The sequence below is a fragment of the Pygocentrus nattereri genome, chromosome 28 (genome assembly GCF_015220715.1).
Source record: "Pygocentrus nattereri isolate fPygNat1 chromosome 28, fPygNat1.pri, whole genome shotgun sequence".
Lineage (NCBI taxonomy): Eukaryota > Metazoa > Chordata > Actinopteri > Characiformes > Serrasalmidae > Pygocentrus > Pygocentrus nattereri.
The window spans coordinates 26639786-26666844 of record NC_051238.1 but is presented as its reverse complement, the minus strand read 5'-3'; the positions used below and the strand labels follow the sequence as shown (position 1 = coordinate 26666844).

The 27059-nt window shown below is 39.4% G+C and overlaps 1 protein-coding gene across 2 annotated transcripts in view; it reads right to left on the bottom strand.

Annotated features, from left to right (window-relative positions):
- cpne5a (copine Va) overlaps positions 1-27059 on the bottom strand; it is a 149819-nt gene that overhangs the window by 64426 nt on the left and 58334 nt on the right. For both annotated transcript variants that reach the window (XM_017685275.2, XM_037535639.1), the window contains one exon: positions 7052-7115. In XM_017685275.2, the coding sequence (XP_017540764.1) occupies positions 7052-7115 (64 nt within the window). The remainder of the gene's footprint in view (positions 1-7051; positions 7116-27059) is intronic.

Genomic DNA, 27059 nt, shown 5'->3' with positions numbered 1-27059 from the left:
TGTTATGTAATATGTTATACTTTATTGATATTTGTCATTTTGCTGCCTAACTATGCCCATTCTGGGAGAAGCAGTTATAGACATGGGTTTTAATTCTGTTCTGTGACTAAATACAAGAAAATCTGTAGTCTGTAGTAATCGACTATATACTACATATATACTAAAGATGGTTCTTTAAGGGTTCTTTCATAAAGAAAGCTGTTCTATTGAGTTCTATATAGAACTATTTAATGCTTAAAGGATTCTTTGCATGGTGAAACGGTTCTGAAATGGGGCAGTCGTGGGCTGGAGGTCAGGGAACCAGCCTCGTGACCGGAAGGTCGCCGGTTCGATCCCCAGAGCCGACAGCACATGACTGAGGTGTCCTTGAGCAAAACACCTAACCCCCAACTGCTCCCCGGGCGCTGCGGATTGGGCTGCCCACCGCTCCGGGCAAGTGTGCTCACTGCCCACTAGTGTATGTGGTGTTTCACTTCACGGACGGGTTAAATGCAGAGGTGAAATTTCCCTGTTGTGGGACTAATAAGGGAATCTTATTTATTTATTATTATTTATTCTTCAGATTGATGGAAGTGTACAGCAGGTTGAGAACATGCACAGAATTAGATGGTAATAAAGTTCCTCTTCCTGTAACCACAGTGTGTGTCTGCATTTCTGAGTCTACTATCTGAGCTCTGGTGTGTCAACTGAGCCCACTTCATCTAATCTAGCTGCCTGTTATCTCCTGATAGGCCAGTCACCCATGACAGTTGCAGTGATAGGGGATAGCTGCATCGCTCTGCGATGATGGCTGATCCTCTGACCTACGGATGAATTGATCATGTAGTGCAAATTTGTACATGTGTGTGAGAAATCTGCGGATTTAATCAGTCTGGTGAATTATTATGCACAACCATCAACGCCTGCGGACATGCGAGCTGCTCTCATCAGTATCTATATCAGTAATATATAGCAAATCATATGCAGCTGAATTCTTTACAGTTTGTACCGGTAAAAAATAAATAGTTTTGCATGAGTTATATAAGAATAGTTCAACTATAATGCTAAATATTGTTTGGACTGTTAAGTCAATAAGAAAGTCTAAACAGATCTGCATTCGGTTAACAGGACTTAGTGATGGACACTCCAGCTCTTCTCAGTGAGTCTAAACAACTGGCTCAGCTCACAGCTCCCTCAGCTGCCAGTGTGAATAAGCTTTAGATCTTAAAGGCTTGGTTGGTTAAATTAAAGGTTAAATTAAAAATAAAAAATGTTGTAGCATTGGTTCAGCCTTTTGTTCCCAAAATTAGCCAAATCAGTGATATTATGTATCATTTAATTTTCAGTAAAAGCTTAGTCTACCTTCTAATTAATTAATTAACACAAAGGCATTGTGAAAATGTAATTAAGACAGGTATTAGATTAGACTAGATTAGATTAGACTGGATGAATTTCAAGCGGCAGGAATCACACGATTTGTATGCAAAATGTGGGCAAATCCGTCAGTCATCAACAAACAAGGGCAGGTCAAGGTCAAAAGTGTGAAGAACTTCTAACTATGAGACTCACTGGAAACACAACCACAAAACCACAGACAAACTAACACATGAAGCTGTCTCAAACGGCAAACAACACATTACTAGTAGAACTTGAAGAATGCTGTGGCAACAAGCATTCATTTCGTATATTTTGTGATGCTATATTCATGGGTACAATACCCTATTTCAATAAAGCCACCAAACTAGTATTTCACTTTTAGAAAGAATATGGTTCTTTATGTATAAAGAAACTGTGAAAACGTCTGCAGTTACACGCTGCTCCTTCAGCAGAACCCATCTTGCCTCAATGCCAATTATATCAATGATGGGATTTGTGCTGGTATCTGAATTTCGTGCATCTTTATGTTTGAAAATAGAATGAGAATTTAGTTTTGGCCAAAAATCATGAATACCACAAAAAAACAAAAACAATAGGAAGCAAACGTTAGCCTACTTTTGGGATCTCATCCAAGCTGGGCAGCACATGAGATTGAGGTTGATTAAATGATGTGGGAAATACTGGCCAATTTAATCTATATTCAATAAAGTTTGCACTCTTTATTTCCCCAAAATAGAATTAGTATTTTTTAATGTATAAATACAGATCCAAAAAGTTGGGACAGTAGATAAAATACAAATGAAAACAGAAATATGTGATTTATAAATCTACTTTGACCTGTATTTAAATGAAAAGAGTACAAGAAAGATACGTAGTTTTATCTTGCCAACTTAATTGTCTTTTTTCTGTAAATATATGCTCATTCTCTGCAACACGTTCCAAAAAAAGTTGGAGTGGGGCAATTTAAGACTAGGAGCACTGAGAAATGTTAAAAAACATATTACACAGAAGATAAAATGAGTCTAGTCCTTTAGGAGCGAGGATGGGATGAGCCTCATCACTGATCCAAAGAAGAAAAAGACTATCCAGATTATCACCAGAAGGTTCAAAAGCCAGGGTCTGTCATGGTTTGGGGGCATACTAGTGGGTGACTTGCACATCTGTGAAAGAACCATTCATTCTGACCACATTTTGGAGCAACATATGCTGCTGTCTCGCTGCCGTTTTTCAGGGACAGCCATGCTTATTTCAACATGACAACACCAAGCCACATTCTGCATGTGTTACAGCAGCTTGGCTGCATCATCCGACAGTGCAGGTGCTAGACTGACCTGCCTCCAGTCCAGTCTCCCACTTAAAAATATGTGTCTGATTATGCTCAAAATATCACAACAAAGGCCGTATATGGCTGCACAGCTGAAGACATGTACAACAGAAGAATGGCAAGAAAAATCTACATTTAAATCTGGAACAACTGGTGTCTGCAGCTTCCAAACGATAAGTGCTATTACAAGGAAAGGTGATGAAACACAGTGGTAAACGTGCTCCTGTCTCAACAGTTTTGGAACATGTTGCAAGTATCTACGTTAGAATAAGCATATATTTACAAAACAATGAAGTTGATACATTAAAACATTAAGTTTTTGTACTATTTTCAATATAAAATTCTGATTTCATTAACATTCCACATAATCTCCAATTTTTTGGAGTTCTGGTAGTACAAAACTTTTGTGTAGTCTGTACACAACTACTGTTTGAATAGTTATTCCTAACAATTTAATTTATTTTCAATATTATGCAGTGACTCATTTCCTAAAAAGCTTCAGGTCCAAGATTCAAGTACCTTTTTCAGTAGTACAGCCTCATCAACGCTCTAAAGCATCTTTTTATCGTTTGAGAAGTTTTGCTAAAGTTCAACTGTTTCAATCTCAGAGTGACGCAGTGAAACGAATGCATTTGTTACAAGCAGAGTTGATCACTGTAATGCTCTTCTTACCTGACTTCCTAAGAAACCAATATATCCCTTACAACTTGTACAAAATGCAGCAGTGCTCATCCTAACAAGAACAAAAAAGAGAGATCATATCACTCCCATTTAGAAAGAACCGCACTGCCTGCCTGTAACATTCAGGATAGATTTTAAAGTTCTGCTACTAGTTTTTAAGGTTCTAAATGGTGTTAAAGCACCGACTACATCACAGTAGAGCGTCTGCTGTTTGTGTTCCAGCACCTGATTGCAGATCTGCAGGTACTGACCTTCTGCAAATACCTTCCGTAAAATACAGAGAACATGATGTTTCAGTTATCATGCTTCTGAACTGTGGAACTCAATTTCGTCTTTTATTAGACAGTCAAGATCAGTGCACACTTTTAAGAAACATGCATCTCTTTAATTCAGCGTTTGATTGAAATGCCATGACTCTTGGTATTTATCTTTTATTTGATCTGTGTCCTTTTATTAATTGATTAATTGAATGATATTATATGATTTTAAATTAGTACCTATCATTTCTTGTATTAGTTTTATCACCTGTCTGTAAAGCACTTTGAGCTGCCACCAGCAGTGCTATAAAAATAAAAAATAAAATAATAATAATAATAATTATTATTATTATACTCAACTTCTTTAAGGAAAGCATATCCTCAGCAATCATTTGTCATATTTCCCTTTACACAGGATGATGAACTTTACTCCAGTCCTCCACATTGACTTATAACTGTATAATCCAGTCAGCTACGGACTCCCCTGGTTATAACATTACAATTAGTACAGCAGAGGTCATCATTAGTTTTAATGGTGAAACCTCTGGAGTCTCTGCCTAGCTAGTACCTGAACATACCCGTGAGACGGTTAGTCTGACTTAAAGAAAGGAGAATCTTCTGGCATTCAGCTGTTGTATTTCTCAATAATATCATAATGCAAGCCTATGACAGGACCACCTATAGATAAACATGAACATATATGGAGAACACAGCTCTGATTTTGTCCTAGCAGGAAGCGTAGCTGGTGGGGAGAGTCGTGAATCTGTGTCTCTGTAATCCCTGGTGTGCTGTAACACTCTCCCAGCTGCTGCCTCCGTTTTATTGAATGCCATAATACTGGTGTGGAAGAGAATTTAATGAGACAATGGGGGAAAACAACTCTTTCTTGAACGCAATATGAGAAAAAGAGAGGGAGGATGAGAGTTTGCTTCTTCTTCTTTGGTCAGAAATAACATTTATAATGGGAGACTTACACTGTACATCTGGGCGTCCAATTAACAGTAGTGAGCCATTTCTACTGGCAGCCACACCTGCCCATAACACCATATTTCACAGATAAGGCAGTTTGCTTTGGATCATCAGCAGTGGCTTTTTATTGTACCCACACTTTCCTCTTTCCCGCACTCTGTACAGGTTAATCTTCAAGCCATCTGCCCACCAGTTTTTGTTCCAAAACTCTGTAGACCCTTTAAATTCTAGATCTTTGGTTTAGTTGTTAGTGTCATGAACTAATAATGCAACATCATATAGCTGGACAAAAATAAAGAGCCACTTTTCCAATTACACGTTTCCCTGAAATAGTGGGGCTTTGTATATAAAAGGCTGTAATCAGTGCATTTCCACTACTGACCGTCTGTATTTTATACATACGTAATTGTTGTTTCACAAAAATGTCACAATCCAATAACTTTTTGACTGAACTGTACTTTAATACAGCCTGACCTCTTTATGTGGCCACTGCTACATGGACGTCCATCTATAGGTCCACATACATTGCTGTGCAAAAATCAGAGACCACCCTTTGGTTTGAATTTAGTTTTCAGGCAAAATGGGAAAAAGTAAATTAGAAATATAATATACTTATCCAGTGTTTAGTGCATCCACACCTTGCCTTTACAGATTCATTCATTTTGGGAGACTTGCTTTCTGTTTTTAATAAAATCTGCAGGGATATTTTTTGACAGTGCCAAAGTTCAGTCTAAGTAGTTGGTTGAATTTTCTACTTCTTACATTCAAGTAATTTAGAGATTTTGAGGTCTGGACTCTGGGGTGGACTGTCCATTGCTCTAAAAACTCCAGCAGCTTCCACAGTTGTTATGAGTCCCATTGTTTATAATACAAGAATATTTTTTAACTATGGTTTTGGAAACTGTTTTTACTCTTAATGTCCATGATGGACTTTCCTCTTCCTTACTCAATCTGCTTGGAAAAACATCTCCTGGAAATGAAATAAATTGTACTTATTCGCTTTTTTCACTGGAACTGAAACAAAGTACTGCATCTCCATCTCTTCAGCACCACTATATCAGGCAGTTTGAGCTCATCAGACAGAGAGGTCTATTTTTATAAGCTACCGTATAACTGACAATACTCTCAGGACAGAGGGACCGTGAAGGTGGAGCAGTTTGGAGATAAAGCCAGAGAGGCCAGGTTGAGATGGTTTGGACATGTGTTGAGGAGGAATAGTGGAGATATTGGGCAAAGAATGTTGGAGATGGAGCTGCCGGGTAGAAGGAGAAGAGGTAGACCTCAGAGAAGGTTTATGGATGTAGTGAAGGTGGACATGGAGATGGCTGGTGTGAAAGTAGAGGAGGCAGTGGATAGGGCAAGATGGAGGCAGATGATCCGCTGTGGCGACCCCTAAAGGGAGCAGCCGAAAGAAGAAGAAGAAGAAGAAGAAGAAGAAGAAGAAGACTCTCAATATGTCTTCAAGACTAGCACTGCATGTCAAGAAAACCCTGGAGTGTGACGATTTTAAAGAGTTTATTATCCATTGGACAGTTATGGACATGTTCTTCACACCCTGTAAGCCTAGTCCTTGCTTAAACTACTGGAGACAGGGTGTAGGAACGTTGCCAGCTTTTGTAAGATCTTCTATAGCTGCTAAAAATGGTCTCAGTAATCTCAACCTGCAAAACGGACCTTGCAAGCAAGCTATCTAGTTACTTTAAGTGCTAATGACAACTGAATACACTAACTGGAGTCTGTATAAATCAGTATATAGCCTAAGATACAAAGCATCTTCTGCTTCTTCTCAAACATGCATATGAGCCTTAACCTGCTTGAACCCTCCATCATTTAAAATGCAGCTCCATAAAACACAGATTCCTTCAGATGCTCATAATTAGCTTTTTGATTGCACCTTTTCACTCCAAGTAATTTCTGCCTTTTGATAAGAGAACTCTTATCCTTCTATCCAGCGTTGTTCACAGCAACTCTCGAATCAAAGAGCAATCACAGAGCATGCATCTACACATAGTTGAAATACATTACACTTGAAGAAAGTATCCTCTCCAGCACACTGCTTAGCTTTTCCTATCCCTTTCTATCAATGTGAGGCTTAAAGCCAAATGTGCTTTGGAAATTTGTATAAAGTTCTATGGGTCTCCAAGGCCGTCTCAGGATTCTTAGAGCATCCAGGCCTTTGAAATGGACTTCAGAGTAACAGCTGCTCTTGAACTGACCGGAGAGGAAAGCTGATGGATCAGCAGCAACCCTACAGGGACTTAAAGCACTGATTAGCTTTGGTCTGAGCTGCGAGTGTCCAGGCGTTTAACTGTGTCTTGGATTCCAAAGCTGTTACTTGCTTATTCACCAGAATCAATGAGAATTTCATCCTAAAACACAAGCAAATGTGCCTTGTCACAAAACAAACTATTCCTGTTATGGCTGTGGTCTATTACATACATAAGTTAAAAGAAGTGCTACTTACCCTGCAGTTTCCCAGCTCCTCTGCTGTTAAAATGATAGCGCCACATTTCTTCCCGGGGATGCCCCTGAAAGCAAAGCCAAAGAAAATGCCACATCGGTCATAAAATATTGTGAATAACTGAATTTTCCTTGCCCTTAGAAACAAAATGCTTCACGGACTAGTTCTAGTTCTATACAACCCACTCTCCAATCTATACATTTACATTTACAGCAATTAGCAGACGCTCTTATCCAGAGCGACTTACAAGAAGAGCTTTAACTGTCTAGAGAAAGTGTCTCTGCTAGTGACCAGCAGGTCAGAGAGAGAGACGGTCCTGAGCTCAGATACTGATACAGTCACTGTAGATACAGAGAGAGAAGGAGCAGAGCTGAACACAGAACCCTGAGCCCTGCAATACAATAACAATAAACTACAATACAACACACTACACTACAATAAACTACAATACAATAAACTACACTACAATAAACTACAATACAATAAACTACACTACAATAAACTACACTACACTACACTACAATAAACTACACTACAATACACTACAATACAATAAACTACACTACAATAAACTACAATACAATACACTACACTACAATAAACTACACTACAATAAACTACAATACAATAAACTACAATACAATAAACTACAATACAATACACTACACTACAATAAACTACACTACAATACACTACAATACAATAAACTACAATACAATACACTACACTACAATAAACTACAATACAATAAACTACACTACAATAAACTACAATACAATATACTACACTACAATAAACTACAATACAATAAACTACACTACAATAAACTACAATACAATACACTACACTACAATAAACTACACTACAATAAACTACAATACAATAAACTACAATACAATAAACTACACTACAATAAACTACAATACAATACACTACACTACAATAAACTACAATACAATAAACTACACTACAATAAACTACAATACAATAAACTACACCACAATAAACTACACTACACAGTGCAATACAATAAAATATAACATATAATATATAAAATATAATATGTAATATATCATATATAATATGGTCAGTCTATGAAAGTTAAGCTGTAAGAACAGCCTGGTTTTGAATTCACTGTTTTTGTGATGTCATGAAAAACAGTTCATTTACATCTATCTGCATATTCAGTAGTTTAGCTACACCCATTTACTCTGAAGTTATAAGGAACGTTTTAGCCTAAACAGCCCTTTATTCATATATAAAGGCACACAAGGTGGAGTTCTGGGAAAACTATGCAGGATTTGTCAGTGTAGGATACAGGCCAATGATGGACTGGCGACCTTGCATTCCGCCCAATGACAGCTGGGATAGGTTCCAGCCCCCCACCTCCTACCCGAAACCCAGAAGGATAAGCAGTTTAGATGATATGTGTGTGTGTGTGTGTGTGTGTGTGTGTGTGTGTGTGTGTGTGTGTGTGGATACAGGCCCTTGGGAAGATATAACAGTATAACAGTGACTATTCTTGATACCGATATTGCACCAAGGAATTGTCCTTTGAAATGTATATCATAGTTTACAGCTGTATGCAAAAGTTTGGGCGCACCTGGCCAAAAAAAATGTTTTGTTGATTTTCTAAGTGATAATAAGTAACAGATCCTTTACAGAGAACACACAAATCAGTTCACTTAATTAGGGGTATTAAAACTTTTGCATATTGAAAAAATCATAACTGTCCAGACTTATGGTTTATTACACAGATGTGAAAGCTAGACAATAAAAAACAGGAAAGCAGAAGTATTGATGTCTTTAACCTTTGATGTTGGTGAGAATTTTTGAGAGTACCTTCCTTTGAAACTGAAAAAAACAAACACGCTCGATACAGTTAAAGGTAAAGAAGAAGACAACCACCAGTGACCGGATGGACGGATACAATCAGACCCAAAAAAAAGACATGATATTCTGGAAAAACACCATCTAAATGGCAGGAGTCAGAACTTTAACAACAAATAAGAATTTAACAACAACAAAACGGACCATTTCAGCTGTAGGTTAACTAGCTCAGCGAAGACTAGCACAGGGCTAATCTAATCCGAAACACCACTATAGTGCATTGAGGGAAATTTAACCCTCTATAATTATAAATTGACGCACTTTATGAACAGCTGCTCTACACATTTGCACATGTAACTTTAATTTTATTTCAGCTTTGGACATACTGTAGATTTTTACTTTTTACCATTGTTTTAGAGTTATTCTTATATTTTCTTTTTATTTTCTATTCTCTTAAAATTATATTTGGTGAATGGAGGAACAGCAAAGTAAGCATTTCATTGTACAGTGTAACTGCCTGCTCTGCTGTGACAATAAAACTCTGAATTTGAATAATGTTGCCATATGAGAAGAATTACTTTATCTCAATTTCACTAAAAAGCAGTAATATAAAGTCTGTTTCCCATTTAATTGTGGAAAAAGGGTCTTTACTTTAAAAGGACAAATACTTTGACATCACATGACCAGGAATTCTTATGATCCTGCTGTTATTACCATACATTCCAAATATTGATTGAAATGATATTAATTCTCAATATTTGTAAATATTGGGTTGTACATTTCACTAAGCATCAGCTGTTTGGTCTTCTTTTCAATAAAAGGATGTTTTAGAGAAAAATTAAATTAGATGGTGTTTTTTTATGGTGCTATGGTACGATCACGCATTGTTGGCATGTGGCAATACCCCCTTTAAAAAAATAGATTTTTAAAAAATATTTCCATTATGCAAGCAGATTTAAACAACAAAAGCACATTAAAACATTTTTATCATGTGCAAGTAATAATTCATGCAATAGAGGGTTAACAGTTATTGTTAACTCTCATCCTGTTGTGTTTAATATGCATTTCAACAGGATTGGGTATAAAACACCATGTTATTGTCTCAATTTGCTTGTGACATCAGGCTTCCAGTCACTACAGATAAACAAATGACAGTCACATTATCATAACAATGTCATTTTAATTCCGTTTGACAAAAGAGATCACAGCAAATATTCAAATCATTAATCGTAATTAACTCACACTGAGAAAAGGTTATACCGACACAGTTGCAGTAAATTAGACCCAGAAAATTCTGAGCTAACTGGATGTGGGTTACATTATTATTACAATTAAAGTTTTTAGTCTCTGGAGATCGTCAGTAAGAGGAGAGCAAGGACACTATCTGATTATCTGCTCCTGGCTGAACACTGCTAGAGGAACATTATTAGAAGGTCAAGTTTTATACAAAACGTATTCCTGCTGGGCATAATTAGAGTAACTGGCTTTTCCCTTAGCAGTGCGTCACGCTTTATTCAGACTGTCACAGGTCAGGGATAGCAACGGTAAGTCTGAAGGCGCAAAACTGACTCCACACATTTTATACATTCTATCGACTGGACACCTGCTTCTGGCCAGCAAGAGGAGAACAATTAGCCAAGAAGCAAAATGAAGTTAATTAGCTGCATGTCCGCAGTTTAAAATGACTATAAACTCTTGACCTAAGCAAAAATAGTATTAGCCGGTGGTACTTAGGGGATGCACTTAAATACAGCCTTGAGACCGGAGATAGGCACTCTTGTCCTTTAGGAGATCTAATAGCATAAGTTAATTACATATGGTAAATAATTCAAGAACACAATGGAAATCGCACCCGTTTCTCTGTGAACCTCCCTCGGTCTCCAGGGTGACCCGAGTTATCTTTAATTCTCTCTATCTTGCCGTCTAGCACTACAGAAAGGCTCATGGTCTTTTTTCCATTAAGGCACCAGTGGAGACTTGTGAGATCGAAGCAGTTCACATAGCAGCAGCCATTATATGGTCTTATTTTCTAAAATGACATTGGCGTTTCATTTTGAGCCCTTCATTGTCTCTGGGGTAGCATTTCAGCCAAAATTAATTGCCCTTGAATTATTAACACAATGGCTCCAGACCAAATGGATCCTTGGTGTAATTTGTTGGATTATGAACCAAAGACAAGTTAAAGAGGTTATAGCCAACCGTGAGAAGAGGTTAACTCATTTTCTCAAGGCCCAACCGAAGGGCCTGAAACAATATTGCTCTCTAAGATAAGCTTCAAATGATGTCCCATAAAGGAGAGTTAAAGCAAAGGTTATCTGCACCACTGGACCTCCTGCTTGCTGTAAGTGCATGTAGTTTCATTCACATTTAATGAAGCTCTGAATGATCAACAAGCACATAAAGCCCAACCATCCGATCCAGATATTTGCCTGAACTCAGCACTCCTCAGCCAGGCGTAGAGAAAATCAACCTGAGCTCCAGAATTAGGTCTAAATCATTCATAATCGGCTGAAGATTCTTGGACTTCTGTGGAATTAAGCATGGCGCATGGGCTTAGAACAGAATGCTGGGAGATGGAGGAGGCAGTATGCATGTCTCAGTGTTAAAAAAGCTCCTTTGATACTGCATTCATTCACAGGCTGCCCTAAATGCACTCATTCATTCCGATGGGACACCAAAGTCTCAGATGATGAAACCATTTGAAATGCACCATCCAATTTCCTATTACAACCCCCATCGGTGCGGCAGGTTGTTTATTATGGATGTGGTTTTTACTGCTCTCTGCTGCCAATGCTCTGCAGCAGAGCCGGGCAGAATCAATCACACTCATGCCTCTCCGTGCTCTGCCCTACACAGATTAGCATCTGATCAAACATCAGAATGTCCTGCTGGCTTCAGTTTGCACTAGAAGTGCTGTGTAATGTTTAGCGTTAATTTATGCTAGGTCACTAGCACCCAAATGGCCATGCTCCACCCACAAATGAGTTCTTCCACAGCAATTATCACCTGCAAGCTTTTCAGAATGTTGGCAGGCATTCAGTGAAGCGGCTGGTGGGCACTTTTTAAAATAAATATGCCAGAAAGGGTTCTTTGAGTGATGCCACAGAAGAACCATTTGGGTTCCCTCAAGCAGTGGTTCTCAAACTGGTCCACATTTTTGCTCTTTGTGAGTTAGTTTTCAGCAAAAAAATGTGGGCAGTTTAAGGGGCAGTGAGAATCACTGGACCTAATGAACCTTTACAGAACCTCCACACGATGTAAAATCTCTGAAGGATCCTTCAATTGATAAAGGACCTTTACATTATGTGAACGTTTTTCACACCTTTAAAAGGTTCTTCATACTGACTCATCTGACATACAAACATGGTTCTTCTAAGCCTTCAAAAAAATCTTTTGGGCACCTTTTTTTTAAGAGTATAGCATAGTGGGGAATCCTGCTGCCCTCCATGCAGCAGACTGGGCAAGCACACCATGCTGTACCAACAAGGTAGAAGTACTTGGGCAAGACTCCTAATCTGAAGTTATGAAGTTATACAGACTGGTTTTTGAATGACACACAATACAGGGCAGCCATTCATTTACAAAAACTCACAAATACTGGCACCCCTGTAAATCACAGGAAAACAGTCTGTAAACATTTTTATTGTTTATCCTTCTTATCTTTCCTCAAAATATTACAACCCCAATTCCTTTTGTTGCCCCTGTCCCACGTCTTTGGAACGTGTTGCAGGCATCAAATTCAAAATGAGTGAATATTTGCAAAAAAACAATAAAGTTTATCCGTTTGAACATTAAATATCTCGTCTTTGTAGTGGATTCAATTGAATATAAGTTGAAAAGGATTTGCAAATCATCGTATTCTGTTATTATTTATGTTTTACACAACGTCCCAACTTCACTGGAATTGGGGTTGTACAAAGAACCTTTTTCTTTACTAAAGAACCCTTGAAGAACCATCATTTTAAGTTCTTCTTCACGTTCTTCAACAAACTGAAGAACCATGTCACTGTGGAAAGGACCATTGATGTGTGAAGTCGTTCTAGATGGAACCATTCCCTTCAGTAAAGAATGCTTGAAGAACGAATGTTTTAAGAGTGTAGCACATGGGTGAGTTGAACTAGCTAGTTCACCCAGGTCCCATCAGAGGTCCAGAGCTTTCTGTTTGACAAGCAGGAGGTGTACAGCCTAAGCAGACAGGCATGGGTCAGCTGAGCTCAGTGAAAAGGCCTTCAAGTGAGTAAACGCAGTAATAGCAGTGACTCACATGCTTTGCCAGTGCAACAGCAATAGGATACAACAGCAGCTATGCAGCAATGGAGCATTCACAATACATGAAGTTGTGTTTAATTGATGATTCCGGTGTGTATAACCAGAACCAGAACACCCTGTGTCCTCTACACCCTGCTGTGAGAGCATGAACAGTGCAGCACCACACATTAGAATGGCATACATGTAGCTACAAGGTTGGTGTCAGGGAAGCATTCCATACAATGTCATGATAAACAGTGATATTGATTCAGAATGAATGTCAGTGTAGGTGAGACAGTGCCAAGCACCACATATAAATTACAGCAAAGCCAGCTGAGACTATAAAGTGTGCTGTTTTTATCCCGAGCCGCGCTGCTTTGCCTCTAAAACCAGATTACCTTTAAGTCAATGCTACACACACCTTTCCCTGTTCGGCTGCACAAAAGCAGCCCTGATCAAACAAGGTTTTAACAAAGCACGCTAACGAAGCCAGAGCTGTAATGGACTGGGGAGAATATTTTTCCATACTGATCACACATGAAAGGTCTGAGAGCCAGGCTTGGGGCGTGATTCAGTATCAGGCTTGTTATTCGCTGGCGCTATTTACAGAGCCCCTTTCTTCCTTTTGCGCCAGTCGCGCTTTAGTATCTAATTTCGCACAGGCAGGCCTGATTTGAGATGAGGATGTGATTTATGAAGGCGCTTCTGAGCCTAATAAGTTGCGCGCTGTTTGTGAGGCAAATTCCACATGCTACATCAGGAGCCATTCATCAGAGTGTGGCAGAGCTCTGGCCAGGGTCCGCGATTGCAATTTGATTTCCGCTCAGGCTTGTCCCGCAATAGGATGCGAAATGTTAACTCCCCAGCCAATGAAACTACATTCCAATTAAACACCGGGTCATCCGACACTTTCCTGGCTCCTTCTGGTTATTGAGCTATCCCAAAGCAAGTGGATAGTGTCCTCTTCTGTGACTGAGGGGGAAAAAACACTTAATGTAATTTAATTGTAAGCAGCGTTTTCATATGAAGCCGCAGGAAGCGAGGCATCTGGGGAGGCGTGCACGTTCACTCATTAGGATGAAAAATGACGCTGGTATTTAAACAGGCAAGTAAGCAGGTGGCAGCTGGAAGAAGGCTGGTGTTTGGAAAGGTAGCCGAGGAGACGATACAGGCAGCTCCAAAACAAACTGCATTATTCAATATGCCAGTTACTATGAAAACCAAACTTTGTCACAAGGATTGCGCATTATTAGAAATGTTCAGATTCTGATATCACCAACTCTTCCTTAAAAGGGTTCTAATTCCAAAATAAATGATTTAAATGATTAATAAATAAAGGATGTGTACTCTAATAAAGAATGACTAAACGAGCCATCACAATGATGACTTGGCAAAAGAAATCATGTGTCTAATATTTCTCAGTGACAGATGGAATGATGCTGTAAGAATATTGTATTATCTGTAGACATTTGTTTGCAATAGGCAACAAATATTTCTCGTTTCAAGTATTATTTCTTAAAACAAGCTAAATGATCTGCTGAGAGAATAAAGCCATTTCTCTATATAATAAACAATAAAGCAAATAAAGAAAATAAAGAGTTCAGAAATGTCTAGAAATAGGTTAAATGTTATATTCTTACAACAATCTTATAATGACAAGTATTAGATATACTGACTAGACTTAAATCGACACACCACAGGTGAATGGGGTAATTTTCCAAAATAATAGATAACATAGTGAATCTGACTATTGATTATTCTTATACTTGTTCTTACAAGTATTTTTTATATACTATTTGAAGGTTTCTTCCCTCGCTTACATATGTAAATGAGATATTATCTAATCAAAATATGCATGAATTTATCCTTTGGATGAAGTTACAATTCAAATGTTTATTTTACACGGCAGAGACAGAATTTTACAAAACACATCACTGAAATCTCACTGTTCTATTGATTAATCAAGAAAACACTATGCACTGCTTTTCAGGTCGTTCTGTAGAATATAATCTACTGTAAATCCAGCAATGAGCAAAATAGGAAGAAATCCTTTTGTGATATCCTTCATGATAAGATTAGGAATGAACATGCTAAATTTCATGAGTGCAGATCCTCTAGTTTTGGTTCTGAATGTAAAGAAAAGCTGATCTTAAAAGGAAAATGTTATTAAAATTGGCATCAGAACTGTGTTACTCTGTGAGGAAAACATGCACCAATTGTGAGAATGTTAGTGTTAGTACAAAGGAAATAGAGTAAGACGTATAGAAGCGCCCTGCAGCTGTCACTGAAAACAAAGGCTTCTCCACCAAGTATTAAATTTCAGGTAGCACGGTCAATAGTGCTCCTGTTTCACTTTAACACATAACCTTTTGTACAGATGTTACCATTTCTCTTGCTGTGTAGTTTTATTGAATTAATACCAGTGTCAGGTATAAATGGCACATGAATACTTACACTGGAAATATGTTCAATAAAAAAATGCCGACGTGTTGAAAGCTTGGCTGTAGATTCTACAGAAAACAAGGTTTGTCAGTGATGCGATATGATGTGAACGTGGCGGAGTGTGGTGGAGCTGACCCATCAAGTTGCTAACTTTTGGTCGAGAGTAGACATGAACTGACTAAACATGCTGAAATAAACATATTTCTGTTTTGACATGTTTACAGTTTGACATGTTACAGTCGCAAGTTATCTAAACATCTCAGAAATGACTGATGACACCAAAAGTGTCATTTCTGCCTGTACTGCCTTAAAATCACTTTATTTTCCAAAATGTCTTTTTATTCAGTGGAAAAGCTACACTATGGACAAATGTATAGGGAAATCTTAATTACTGAATACAACTGTTCCATTCAGTCCCTTTGCCACAGGAAGTTCAGTTATACTTTTTTAATCCCACTAACAGGAAAATTCCACCTCCACATTTAACCCATCCATGAAGTGAAACTCCACATACACACACTAGTGAGCACACACACTAGGGGGCAGTGAGCACACTTGCCTGGAGCGGTGGGCAGCCCTATCCACGGAGCAGTTGGGGGTTAGGTGTCTTGCTCAAGGACACCTCAGTCATGGACTGTCGGCCCTGGGGATCAAACCGGCAACCTTCCGGTCACAGGGCCAGATCCCTAACCTCCAGCCCACGACTGCCCCACAACATATCAAGCATATGATATGATATCATATGTATAATATGATATCAAGCACCTAGTCATGCAGTCTGCCTTTACAAACATTTTTGAAGGAATGAGCCACTCAAAACAGCTCACTGAATTTGAGCACTGTAATAGGATGCCACCACTCCAACAATATTCCATGATCAACTCTGAGTGGTATTATTAAAAAGTGCAAGTGTTTAGGAACCACAGTAACTCAGCCAGTGGAAACATATTCTGTGGAGTGACACATCATGCTTCTCTATCGGGCAGTCTGATGGACGAGTCTGGGTTTGGCGAATGCCAGGAGAACATTAACTGCTTGATTGCATTATGGTAAGTGTACAGTTTGGTGGAGGAGGGATAATGCTATGGGGTGGTTTTTCAGACCCCTTAGTTCCAGTAAAAGGAAATCTTAATGCTTTACCAGGCCAAGACATTGTGGACAACTGTATGCTTCCAACAACCACATGAACCACATGCTCCTCTGGAGGAATGGACAAAAATTCACACTCAGAACACACACACTCCAAAATCTTGTAGAAAGCTTCCCAGATGAGTGGAAGCTGTTCTACCTGCAAAGGGGGGGACCAACTCCATATTAATGCCCATATATTTAGAATGGGATGTGATAAAAGCTCCTCCATGTCTAAAGTGCAGGTGTCTCAATACTTTTGTCCAGTGTATCTTAGATACTTACCAATATAGTAATGATATCATATTTATTCAGGTAAACCATAAAAATTAAGTAAGCTAGCTAAATCAAGAGGCTATGTCTATCTGGTTGCAACCTAACTAGTCTAGAAGAACAAACAGGCTATTTCATTACAGCTCAATCACAGTTTTGGATTGTGATGTCTCTGTGGAGAGTGGGAAGGCCTTGAGGTAAGGAACCACAGATTTGCTAGCATGTGTTCATTTGGTGCCAATGTCGCAAATAAGATGATTATTACTGCTGTAAATAATTGTTCATAAAATGGGAATTTCTAACAGTATATTGCATCACTGTATTGCTGGACATCTGGATCTGATGCATAAAATGAAGGAATAGAAAGCAGAAGTGAAGCCTGATGGAAGTGATCTAGATTAACTCGTTTTTGCTATGAAAAAATCTTACTCATTTAAAAATAATTAACAGCTAAAAATAATTGACTCATCAATACAAGACAGCAAGTGAAAGAGAAAGAGAAAGAGAGAGAGAGAAAGAGAAAGAGAGAGAGAGAGAGAGAGAGAGAGAGAAAGAGAAAGAGAGAGAGAGAGAGAGAGAGAGAGAGAGAGAAAGAGAAAGAGAGAGAGAGAGAGAGAGAGAGAGAGAGAGAGAGAGCGAGAGAGAGAGAGAGAGAGAGAGAGAGAGAGAGAGAGAGAGAGAAAGAGATAGAGAGAGACAGAGAGAGAGAGAGAGAGAGAGAGAAAGAGAAAGAGAGAGACAGAGAGACAGAGAGAGAGAGAGAGAGACAGAGAGAGAGAGAGAGAGCGAGAGAGAGGGACACCGTAGTATGTTCAGAAGTACAGTCTGACCACAGTAGTGACTGAATGGAATAGCAGGGAATGATTTCAGTGATTTCAGTCTGTAGTGCCAAGCTGTGGGTCTCCCTGCCCGATCTGAACAAACATCCTTGTTTCCGTGAGATAAGCTATGCAAACAGAGGCCACTGGACCATCAGAAACATTACCACCCAACTTCACTTGGATTAAACGAAATAAAACACCTGACTCATCATGTGAAACGCAGGCAGATGAAGGTTATGCAGAAATTCGCTGGATCATGGCCACCATAAACACAACATGAGCTTGATCAGAGCAAAACTGCATTAAAGAAGGGCTCGGGACTCTGTAGGGGTCTTTGAATAGGATTAGAACCCTAATCCTGCTGATTTTCACACTTGGATAGACATCCGTAATCCCTAGATACACTCGGATTTGAATTAAGATAAATTGGCCTGTGCTTTCAAATGAGGTGATTTCACTGTTCGCAGAATTCAAATACAATACAGCATTAATGTTAAACAAAGACAAAATCAGAAGAAACATCAGAAAGGACATTTATTTAAAAAGGGACAATAAATGGTGTAGTCATGAGCAAGAAGCATTATGGGTAGTTTAGGTGAAAGGTACTTTTAGAAATAAAGGTGGTAAGAATGGTTCTTTAGAGCTACGCTGTAGTGCAGGGGTGCCAAGCACGATGATCGTGATCGACCAGTCGATCGTACAGTGCACATCGGTAGATCGCGCCTCATTCAAACAGGCCATCAAATTTCAACACTTTCTTACTGCTTCTGGTGGCAGGCAGGTCAACATGATTAACTGACGTGACAGCTACTGATTTTTAACTACGCCTGAAGCACTGCTGTGAGTTTGCCACTCTAGCAATCTAGAAAGTTGTCATTTATCGGGAGAGATTTATCGGGAGACATTTATCGGGAGACGTTTATCGGGAGACATTTATCGGGAGACATTTATCGGGAGACATTTATCGGGAGACATTTATCGGGAGACGTTTATCGGGAGACATTTATCGGGAGACGTTTATCGGGAGACGTTTATCGGGAGACGTTTATCGGGAGACGTTTATCGGGAGACATTTATCGGGAGACATTTATCGGGAGACAGCTCGTGTAGCATCATTTTTGCGTTTTCCTTTTGTAACTTACAGTGACTCCTTTATTAAAGTGAGAGTGCGAGCCGTAGCACAAAGAAACCAAAAACTCACCGCTTCCATGCAGAGCAAGAGGAGGACAATTTTTTTTACAATGCATTTGCTCGACTTGACGAGTTGCCATCAAACGTCCCAAGACGGGGAATGTCGAGAAGAGTTTTCAAACTATGCACAGAATATGATGAATGATGAAAAGTGGTCCAGACTACACAAACTAGCTGACACTGTTCAGTGCAAGTCATCAGAATTTGTCAGCCGTTTGCCCTGTAATGCTGAATATCGTTACAGAAAAAGCTCCAAAGCTTTATAAAAGGACGAAGCCCCTTTTCAAAATCAGATCACAAGTAGTGCTAAAAAAGCAGATCTCAAGTCACAAAAGTATAGGCACCCCGGCTGTAGAGGAATCAGTTGATGGTTCTTAAAAAACTGTCCACATAATGTAAAGGTTCTATGCAAATTATAGGTTTCTACAGATTTACAATGTAAGGTTAGCAGCGCAGTAGAAGATCTAAGTGTATTTTTCCACTGCGCAGTGAAAACCATGAACTGACCCTAGCAAGAACTTATGGAACTTATGATTCTAGTTCTAGTTCATTTTTTACCTGCTTGAGAGTCAGCTGGAAAAATCGTAACAACCATGACAGCTGTATTCTTGCTTACAAGTTAGCTTCGCACATAAAACTTGTTATGCTGACATTAAATAATATAGTAAACTTTTCTGCACTCACACATTCAGAAATAGCTACAATTACACAGAATCTTATGTAGAATCAAAACAAAGCTTACAGTTTTCTCTACAAGTGTGAAAATATGAGCAAAGCCACTAGCATAAATGCTAAAATTAACCTAACTTATGTCACAAATTTTGCAAAGTAATAAAATAGCAATCAACACATCGTTCTAGTTTAATTTCTGGTGCATTTACTTAACAATAGTGCTTTGTGCCTTTTCCTCAACTGCAAGAGTACAAAAATCACTAAACTGGCATTGGCCTAAGCTGCAAATGCTACCAAAGACAGAAGTTCATCCCAAAGGTGTTCAACAGGGTTGAGGTCAGGGCTCTTCCACACCAAACTCACCCAACCATGACCTTGCTTTGTTCACTGGGGCTCAGTCATGCTGGACCAGAAATGGTTGCTATGCTGAAGCATTAAGATTTCCATTGACTGGAACTCAGGGTCCTAGGCCAACCCCTGATAAACAGCCCCATAGCATTATCCCTCCTCCACCAAACTTTACACTTGCTGAATTGCTGTGGTTCCTAAACACTTCCACTTTTCAATAATATTGTTCACAGTTGATCATGCAATATCTAGGAGGGAAGAAATTTTGTGAACTAAACTGTTGCAATGGTGGCATCCTATTAAAAGTACCACACACAAATTCACTGAGCTCTCTCTCACATTCCTTCACAAATGTTTGTGAAGGCAGACTGTATGGTTACGTGCAACGGGACAGAATGAAACACCTGAATGAAATGATTAAGAGGTGTATCCCAAAGCTTATGTCCACATAGTGTTTGTAAGAAGAAGAAACATTCATTAAATAAGTCAGTGAAGATTTTGAAGTACAGGTTTGATGTGGTGCCTGGACTGAGTGTTAGTAAGAAGCTGAGATCTGGACAGACAGGAACCTATGGAGGGATCTGAAGCTGAGAAGACATTTAAAAGAAAAAGCCATAAAAACGTCGTGCATATGCTACAACTCCTTGCATAATGTGTGCACAAAAAAGCATAGAAGCCACTGAGCCACTGAGTCATCAACCCCACGATCTTAATGAGCTCTCATTTTCCTCATCCAGGAACACTTTGCTGTTAAATGAACCTTAGGGCTGCTACAAATGTACTATCATCTTTCATAGTGGAAAAATGCACTTAAGATGTCTGTGTAAATTTTAGTTGTGTCTAAATTGATTTCCAAAACAAGGGAAAGAAGCAATCACGTTGAAGCGAGGTATGAACAAAATTACTAGCCTGAAAGACCTGAAATCAGTAAATGACAGACCCACTCCAGCAGAGGTGAGCTAAGTAGGATGCAGCTGTGGTAAAACTGCTCGGCGGCAAGGGCTACTTTTCAGCAACTATTGCTTTAACTGCGAAGCCCTGCATGATAGCTAAAGCACTTTATCTGTCCCCTCTGCCGTGGCTGCCTGGGTGTAATGGCCCTAGCCGTGTGCAGTGAGTGATAGCATTCATATCTATAATTCTGTTACTTACTCTCCACTTGCCTGTGAGCTGCTCGACGGTGTGGATCCGAAGCTCAGGAGGGTTAAAAGAGCACTGGTTAAAACTAACAGCACCACCATGTCAAAGATTTATTAGCCTAGGGATCCGCACCACAAAGGAAAATGGAGATTCCATTTTTGCCACAATGGGACCAGAGCCAAGATGGAGTAAATGTTATGGATCATTGCACTTTTGCCCCTTTCCCCAGCCCACCCATACTGCAAGGTCAACAGATCGGCTAATGCTGAGCAGGCAATAAACAGGGGGAACCTAGCTAACAGAGAGCATACCTACAACTTTGACATTCTCTTGCCTGTTAGGACCAAACATTCTTAAAATAATATGAATAAAAACCTTGTAGGATGTTATATGACCTTGATAAAGGTTCCATGGTTATCGTGTCAGAGAGATAACACTCACTGGTCTAAGATTACATTCTATCAAGCATGACCTGAGACCATATCAGCACTTTTACTGTGATAGGTTTGATAAATATGGTAACACTTTATCAGTCTATATATATAAGGACTGTAGAATACATGTATTAGCACTGACAATACATTTATAATGCAACACTTGAGTACATATAAGCCTACATCAGTGATCACAATATGAGGTAAACACCTTTGTATTGACATAAGGACCTTTAGACTACAGTGACATACAGTACATTCACAGGCAAAAGCGTGGGCACCCCTGGTCAAATGATTTGATTCATTTCCTAAGTGAAATTAGGTAAATTAGGCAGGTCACACTGCTGAATGTAACATGTTTACCATAGTATGTTATATATGTTATAACATAAAAGTTATAGAACCTTTTATATATATATATATATATGTGTGTGTGTGTGTGTGTGTGTGTGTGTGTGTGTGTTTGTGTGTGTGTGTGTGTGTGTGTGTGTGTGTGTGTGTGTGTGTGTGTGTGTGTGTGTGTGTGTAAAGAAAAGTGTAAGATTACTCCCTGTAGATGATGTCAATCTATTTTCGCATAGAAAATCAACAAAACATGTCATTTAACCAGGGGTGTTCAAATCTCTGCAAACAGCTGTATTAATTCAAGGTAAGGAGACTATGGCACTTCCCACACTCACCACTGTGAGCTCAATAAATGGATTTTTTTTTTGATTAGTTGCAATTTAAACCTTGGCCTGCATCAATCACTGTGTACATTAATAGAAGACTTTTCTTTGGAGACATTAGACATCGGCAGATTGAAAGAAAATGCTTTTCCTCTGTGCGCTCCCTGAATATGACAGATCCAGTTAAAATGTCAGCTTCTGAAGGGCATCTCTAAAAACTCCAAAGAGCAGAATCAATTGTTTATGCCATCTGCATAATATGGAACCAGGATGGGAAAATAAGCAGTAGCCTGTGCGCCGTGCATTTAAATTTCATGAGGCTTATATTTGTGGATTTTCGCCTCTCCAGATAACCCATTCTGTTTTTTATGTGCAGGTTCCTTCAGTTCTCATAGGTTAGCGTGTTGACATGCTTCTGACGTACTAACTTTACACTGTAAGTGCTTTTAATTTTTAATAGTGCCAAGATGGTACGGATGTAGCAGCATTAATATGTAAGAAGGTAAAGTGTGTCAGGAGAGAGTGTCCTCCCTAGACTTGCCATACATCACCACATCTTCTTCTTCTTCTTCTTTCGGCTGCTCCCTTTAGGGGTCGCCACAGCGGATCAGCTGCCTCCATCTTGCCCTATCCACTGCCTCCTCTACTTTCACACCAACCATACATCACCACATACCATCTATAAAATTAGCTCATGGCATGAAGTGCCACTAAAATTTGTACACACTTGGCTCTGAAAATGAAAAAATACTGAATTTGCTTGATTCAAATATGTACTACATTTCCACATCAACTCCTTCTAAAAGGTCAAAGACAAAGCTGCGTTGAAACAATACATCTTATTCATATAGAAATGATGTACATATTTAAGTCAAGTATACTTCATGGCCACAAATATGTAGACACCTGACAATCACAACTATATGAACTTTGTGGACATTAACAAGGAGTCGACCCCATTCTTCACCACTATAACCTTAACTCTTCTGAGAAGGCTTTGTGTGTGAGTACTGTTGTGAAGTCAGACACTAATGTTGGAACAGGAAATGCCTTTAAACTTGCCAGAAAGTTGGAAAAGTATAATTGTCTCAAATGTCTTTGTAGCATTAACATTATCTTTAATTGGAATTAAGCACAAACACTGAAACAGCCCCAGACCATAGTCCCTCCTGCTTCCAGGTGCAGTGTGGAACTCTGTAGTGAGTGATGCAACAGAAAATTGCTGCCTCAACACTTCCGTTTTAAAATAATTGAACTTACAGTTGACTGGGGCAGATCTAACAGGGCAGAAATTTCTGTCTCATAGCAAAGGAGGCATCCTAGGACAGTGACGTATTTAAATACTGACCCGTTCCTCTGTCAATGTTTGTCTAATGACATTGCATGTTAACAATAGGTGTGTGTGAAACACCTGAACTCAGAAATTAGGATGGGTGTTCACATACATGCGGCCATTCGGTGTGCCTTCAACACATCGCTGTGGTTTTGTGTGGCTGCACTGCTGGAATAAACCCTCGTCCATCTGTAGCTCTCCTTGGACATCATTTAAATGTGGAAAAAAATCTTCTATAAAGAATTCAAACAGCCCCTAGTCAAAAACAAACTTCTGTGATTTCAGTCTACTGTGGGAAAATGTGCAGCGTCTGAAGTTCAGATAAGACAAAATGCCTTTTGCTCGCCCACTTCTCTCACTGCTACCCAACATAACGGCTGCCCGGAGCTAAAGAATACCTGTCCTATTCAACGTTGACATGACAGTGTGTCAAAACAATAAGAAATGGATGCTTTAAAATACTAAACTTAAACCTTTATTAATGACATCACCATAGTCATAGTGTTTAATCTACAGTACAAACGTAGTACGTAGATTTGAACTATAACATGCAGGACTGTTTAAATATGCAGAGACACGTCCCGGGGCTGTATTCTGCTCCCTCTTGTTCAAAGCTTAGCTCTTGGATAGAAACTCAGTCAGAGCTAAATCAATACCACTGGGAGGCAAGATACACGAGGCAGAGCAGGTAGAACTGCACCAAAGCTGCAAATTAGTGTTAAGGTTACCACAGCTCCAATATCCTCTACTTGAGGGAAACATCTAGAAATCTAACTCCTACTGAGCCCAGTGTGAGTTTGTTTACCCAAATAGGAGGAGAACGAGTGGCTCAAGCTATAGTTAGATGAAAATGTAAATTGGGATCATTTAGCCTTGAGAAGACACCAACAAGAACCACAACAACAAGAAGTCTATTTCTGATCTGCCTCTTTTATTCCTGAGGCAAATCAGACAATAGTGTAGCTGTCAAGCACCTTTTTTATCGTCAAACGCTTGAAGTCATGTGTGGAAACAAGGGCCAAAACTCTAGCTTGAGATTCATAATTCCCTGAAAACAGACATAAACACGATCAGACACAGAATAAAAATCCACAGCAGCGAGGCGGGACGGAAAACGCCGAAGACATCTTGTGTTGGGACAGATGCAGAATGACAGCACTGTGGTTGTGGTGAATTATTGAGCTCTGCTGAAAGAACAAGGTTTTTGCATCTTCTGAGGAAAAAAATTAGAAGATCTCGATTCCTGCATGAACAGCGTCTGCATGAAAGTCATTCTCATGTGCTCTGGACTCGCTAACAGGGAATAAAGGCAGTCTTCTCTAACAGACACATTATTTCATATCTTATTTCATACCTTCCTTGAACAAATGGCTTAAACAATAAAGATCACTGAGGGAACCTCTAGAATAGTGGCATTTGGTAAAGAGGGTGATTTGAATCAGCTGTTCCAGTCGGTTTAGGTGTGGCTTTGACCTGCCTAGACGTATGAAAAACATGCAGAATCGCAAAACACTACAAGAAAAGCTGCTGAAACTCAAACGGTTAGGCATTTTTATAGACTTGGCCCTCCACTGGTAAAGTCTAACCGATAACAGTGGCAACTGGTGAAGACGTACAATAAGGTTCCACTGCATCCTGGAGCTGGATGTTACTTTCCACAGGGCGTTTCAAGCCATATAGGTAGGAGCGCACACTGCTGTTCTCACTGGTTTGTTCTCCAGCATTTAGAATAACCTGCTTTTAATGTGTCTGTTAGGTCATGCAACCCCTGGGCCAGGGCCCACCGTTGGACCTAAGGTTTTGCTACAACATAGCTTTGCATTGAGTCCCTGTAGTTACTGTATAATAAGTCTTAGTATGTAATAAGTCTGGGATTTTAAGGGTCTAACTAATATAGGTTATAATTCAAGATAAGAAACTTTGAAGCTTTTTCTACTTCAGAGCTTCTGTCTGTGAGGCAAATGGCTTAAAGTAGTTAACTTGAAGTAATAACTCGAAAATGTTCCCAATAAAGAACTTATTTACTTTTATTTAAGTCATTTTCTTTATTCCGACATGATTTCAAGTTAATTATCACTTTGGTAACAATAGTCACTGCCTGCAGAAGCACATGAAGTGCAGTATTTTTAAACTGACACCTAAAATTGCATTTCATATTTAATTCATGAAAAATACCACATTCTGTTTAAAAAAATTAAAAGATCTCCTTAATATCTCTACAGTTTGGCTCTCCTCCTGTTCCTATTTCTCCTGAGCAAAAGACCTCAGTAATCTCAGATGTGGCAATAAAGCTGAGCTGAGATTTGTCAGTAACACCCATGATTACCTGCAAATTAACGCTCATCTCTCTTTTCTCTCTCCTGCATCTCTGTTACGTCTCCTTTTGTCTGAAGCTGTTCCTCCTACGAAATCATCAGGAGGATCACTATTCAGTCTCCTGAGCCACCAAAGAGCAACATTTGAGCAACAAAATTTTCCTCTGGAAGTGCAATACCCTTAGCTTTCTCAAAAGACTTCTTCCCTGTGTGAAGAGCCGCTAACAGCAATGCTAACGGCTGTCGGTATTCTGGCAGCACTGTGACGCAACGCTGTGCCTTCGAAATGTATCTCAAATGAAATTCAGTTATAGGCACCTTTATATTAAAGCACTGACTATTACAACAGTACATGCAGCAAGCTAAGCTACCCTAGTTTAGACACAATGCCCAGCTCCAGGACGCTGCAAGACCCTTCTCAGAATCGAAGTGGTCGACATCCCAATGACATTACGATGTGCGATTTGTAAGATTTTTAGTTTAAAAGATTCCGACAGTAAAATTTCCAACAGAATGTGAGATTTAACAGGCTTGACATTATGTGAAAGATGACTTTGTAAAGTGTTGCAGAGATATCTACTGATGTTGGCGTGCTAACCAGCTACATCCTGTCTCGTGATACCACTTTGTTCCTCAACAGGCGATAGTGAGTCACTGCAACGTCAAGTCTGCCATCAGTCCAACATGAGAGGATAAAGACGTAGCGCTGCCCTGAGGGTGTACTCTAACCTCTTGTCAACCAGGTATTGCTCCAGGTTAGACCACTTGAGGACAGCCAATGAAAGGAAATGCAAATCAAGTAAACAATGGCTGAAGCTCTTGGCAACCAACCATTATCACTAGCACCACCTGCTTCAGGCAAAAAAACACATTCGGCAGCAAAGAAAAGAAGCAAAACTAGTGTTAACATCAGCGTTGCTTTCCAGCTCTTGGCGAAAGAAAGGATAAAGGTTGATGCTGAACTTGCAATGTTTCTTCTAGACTGGTAAGTAAACAGGGAAGGAGTGAAGAGGGAGGAGGAGGGACTGGGCAGTTTCTTATGTGAGGGACACAACAAGCTTCTGTTGATACTTGCCCCCTATTTGTTTGGAGGGTGGAGGTTGTGTATATATATTTACGGCTATATATACAAAAACACAATCTGCTTCACCAACTTTCACCACTTTCA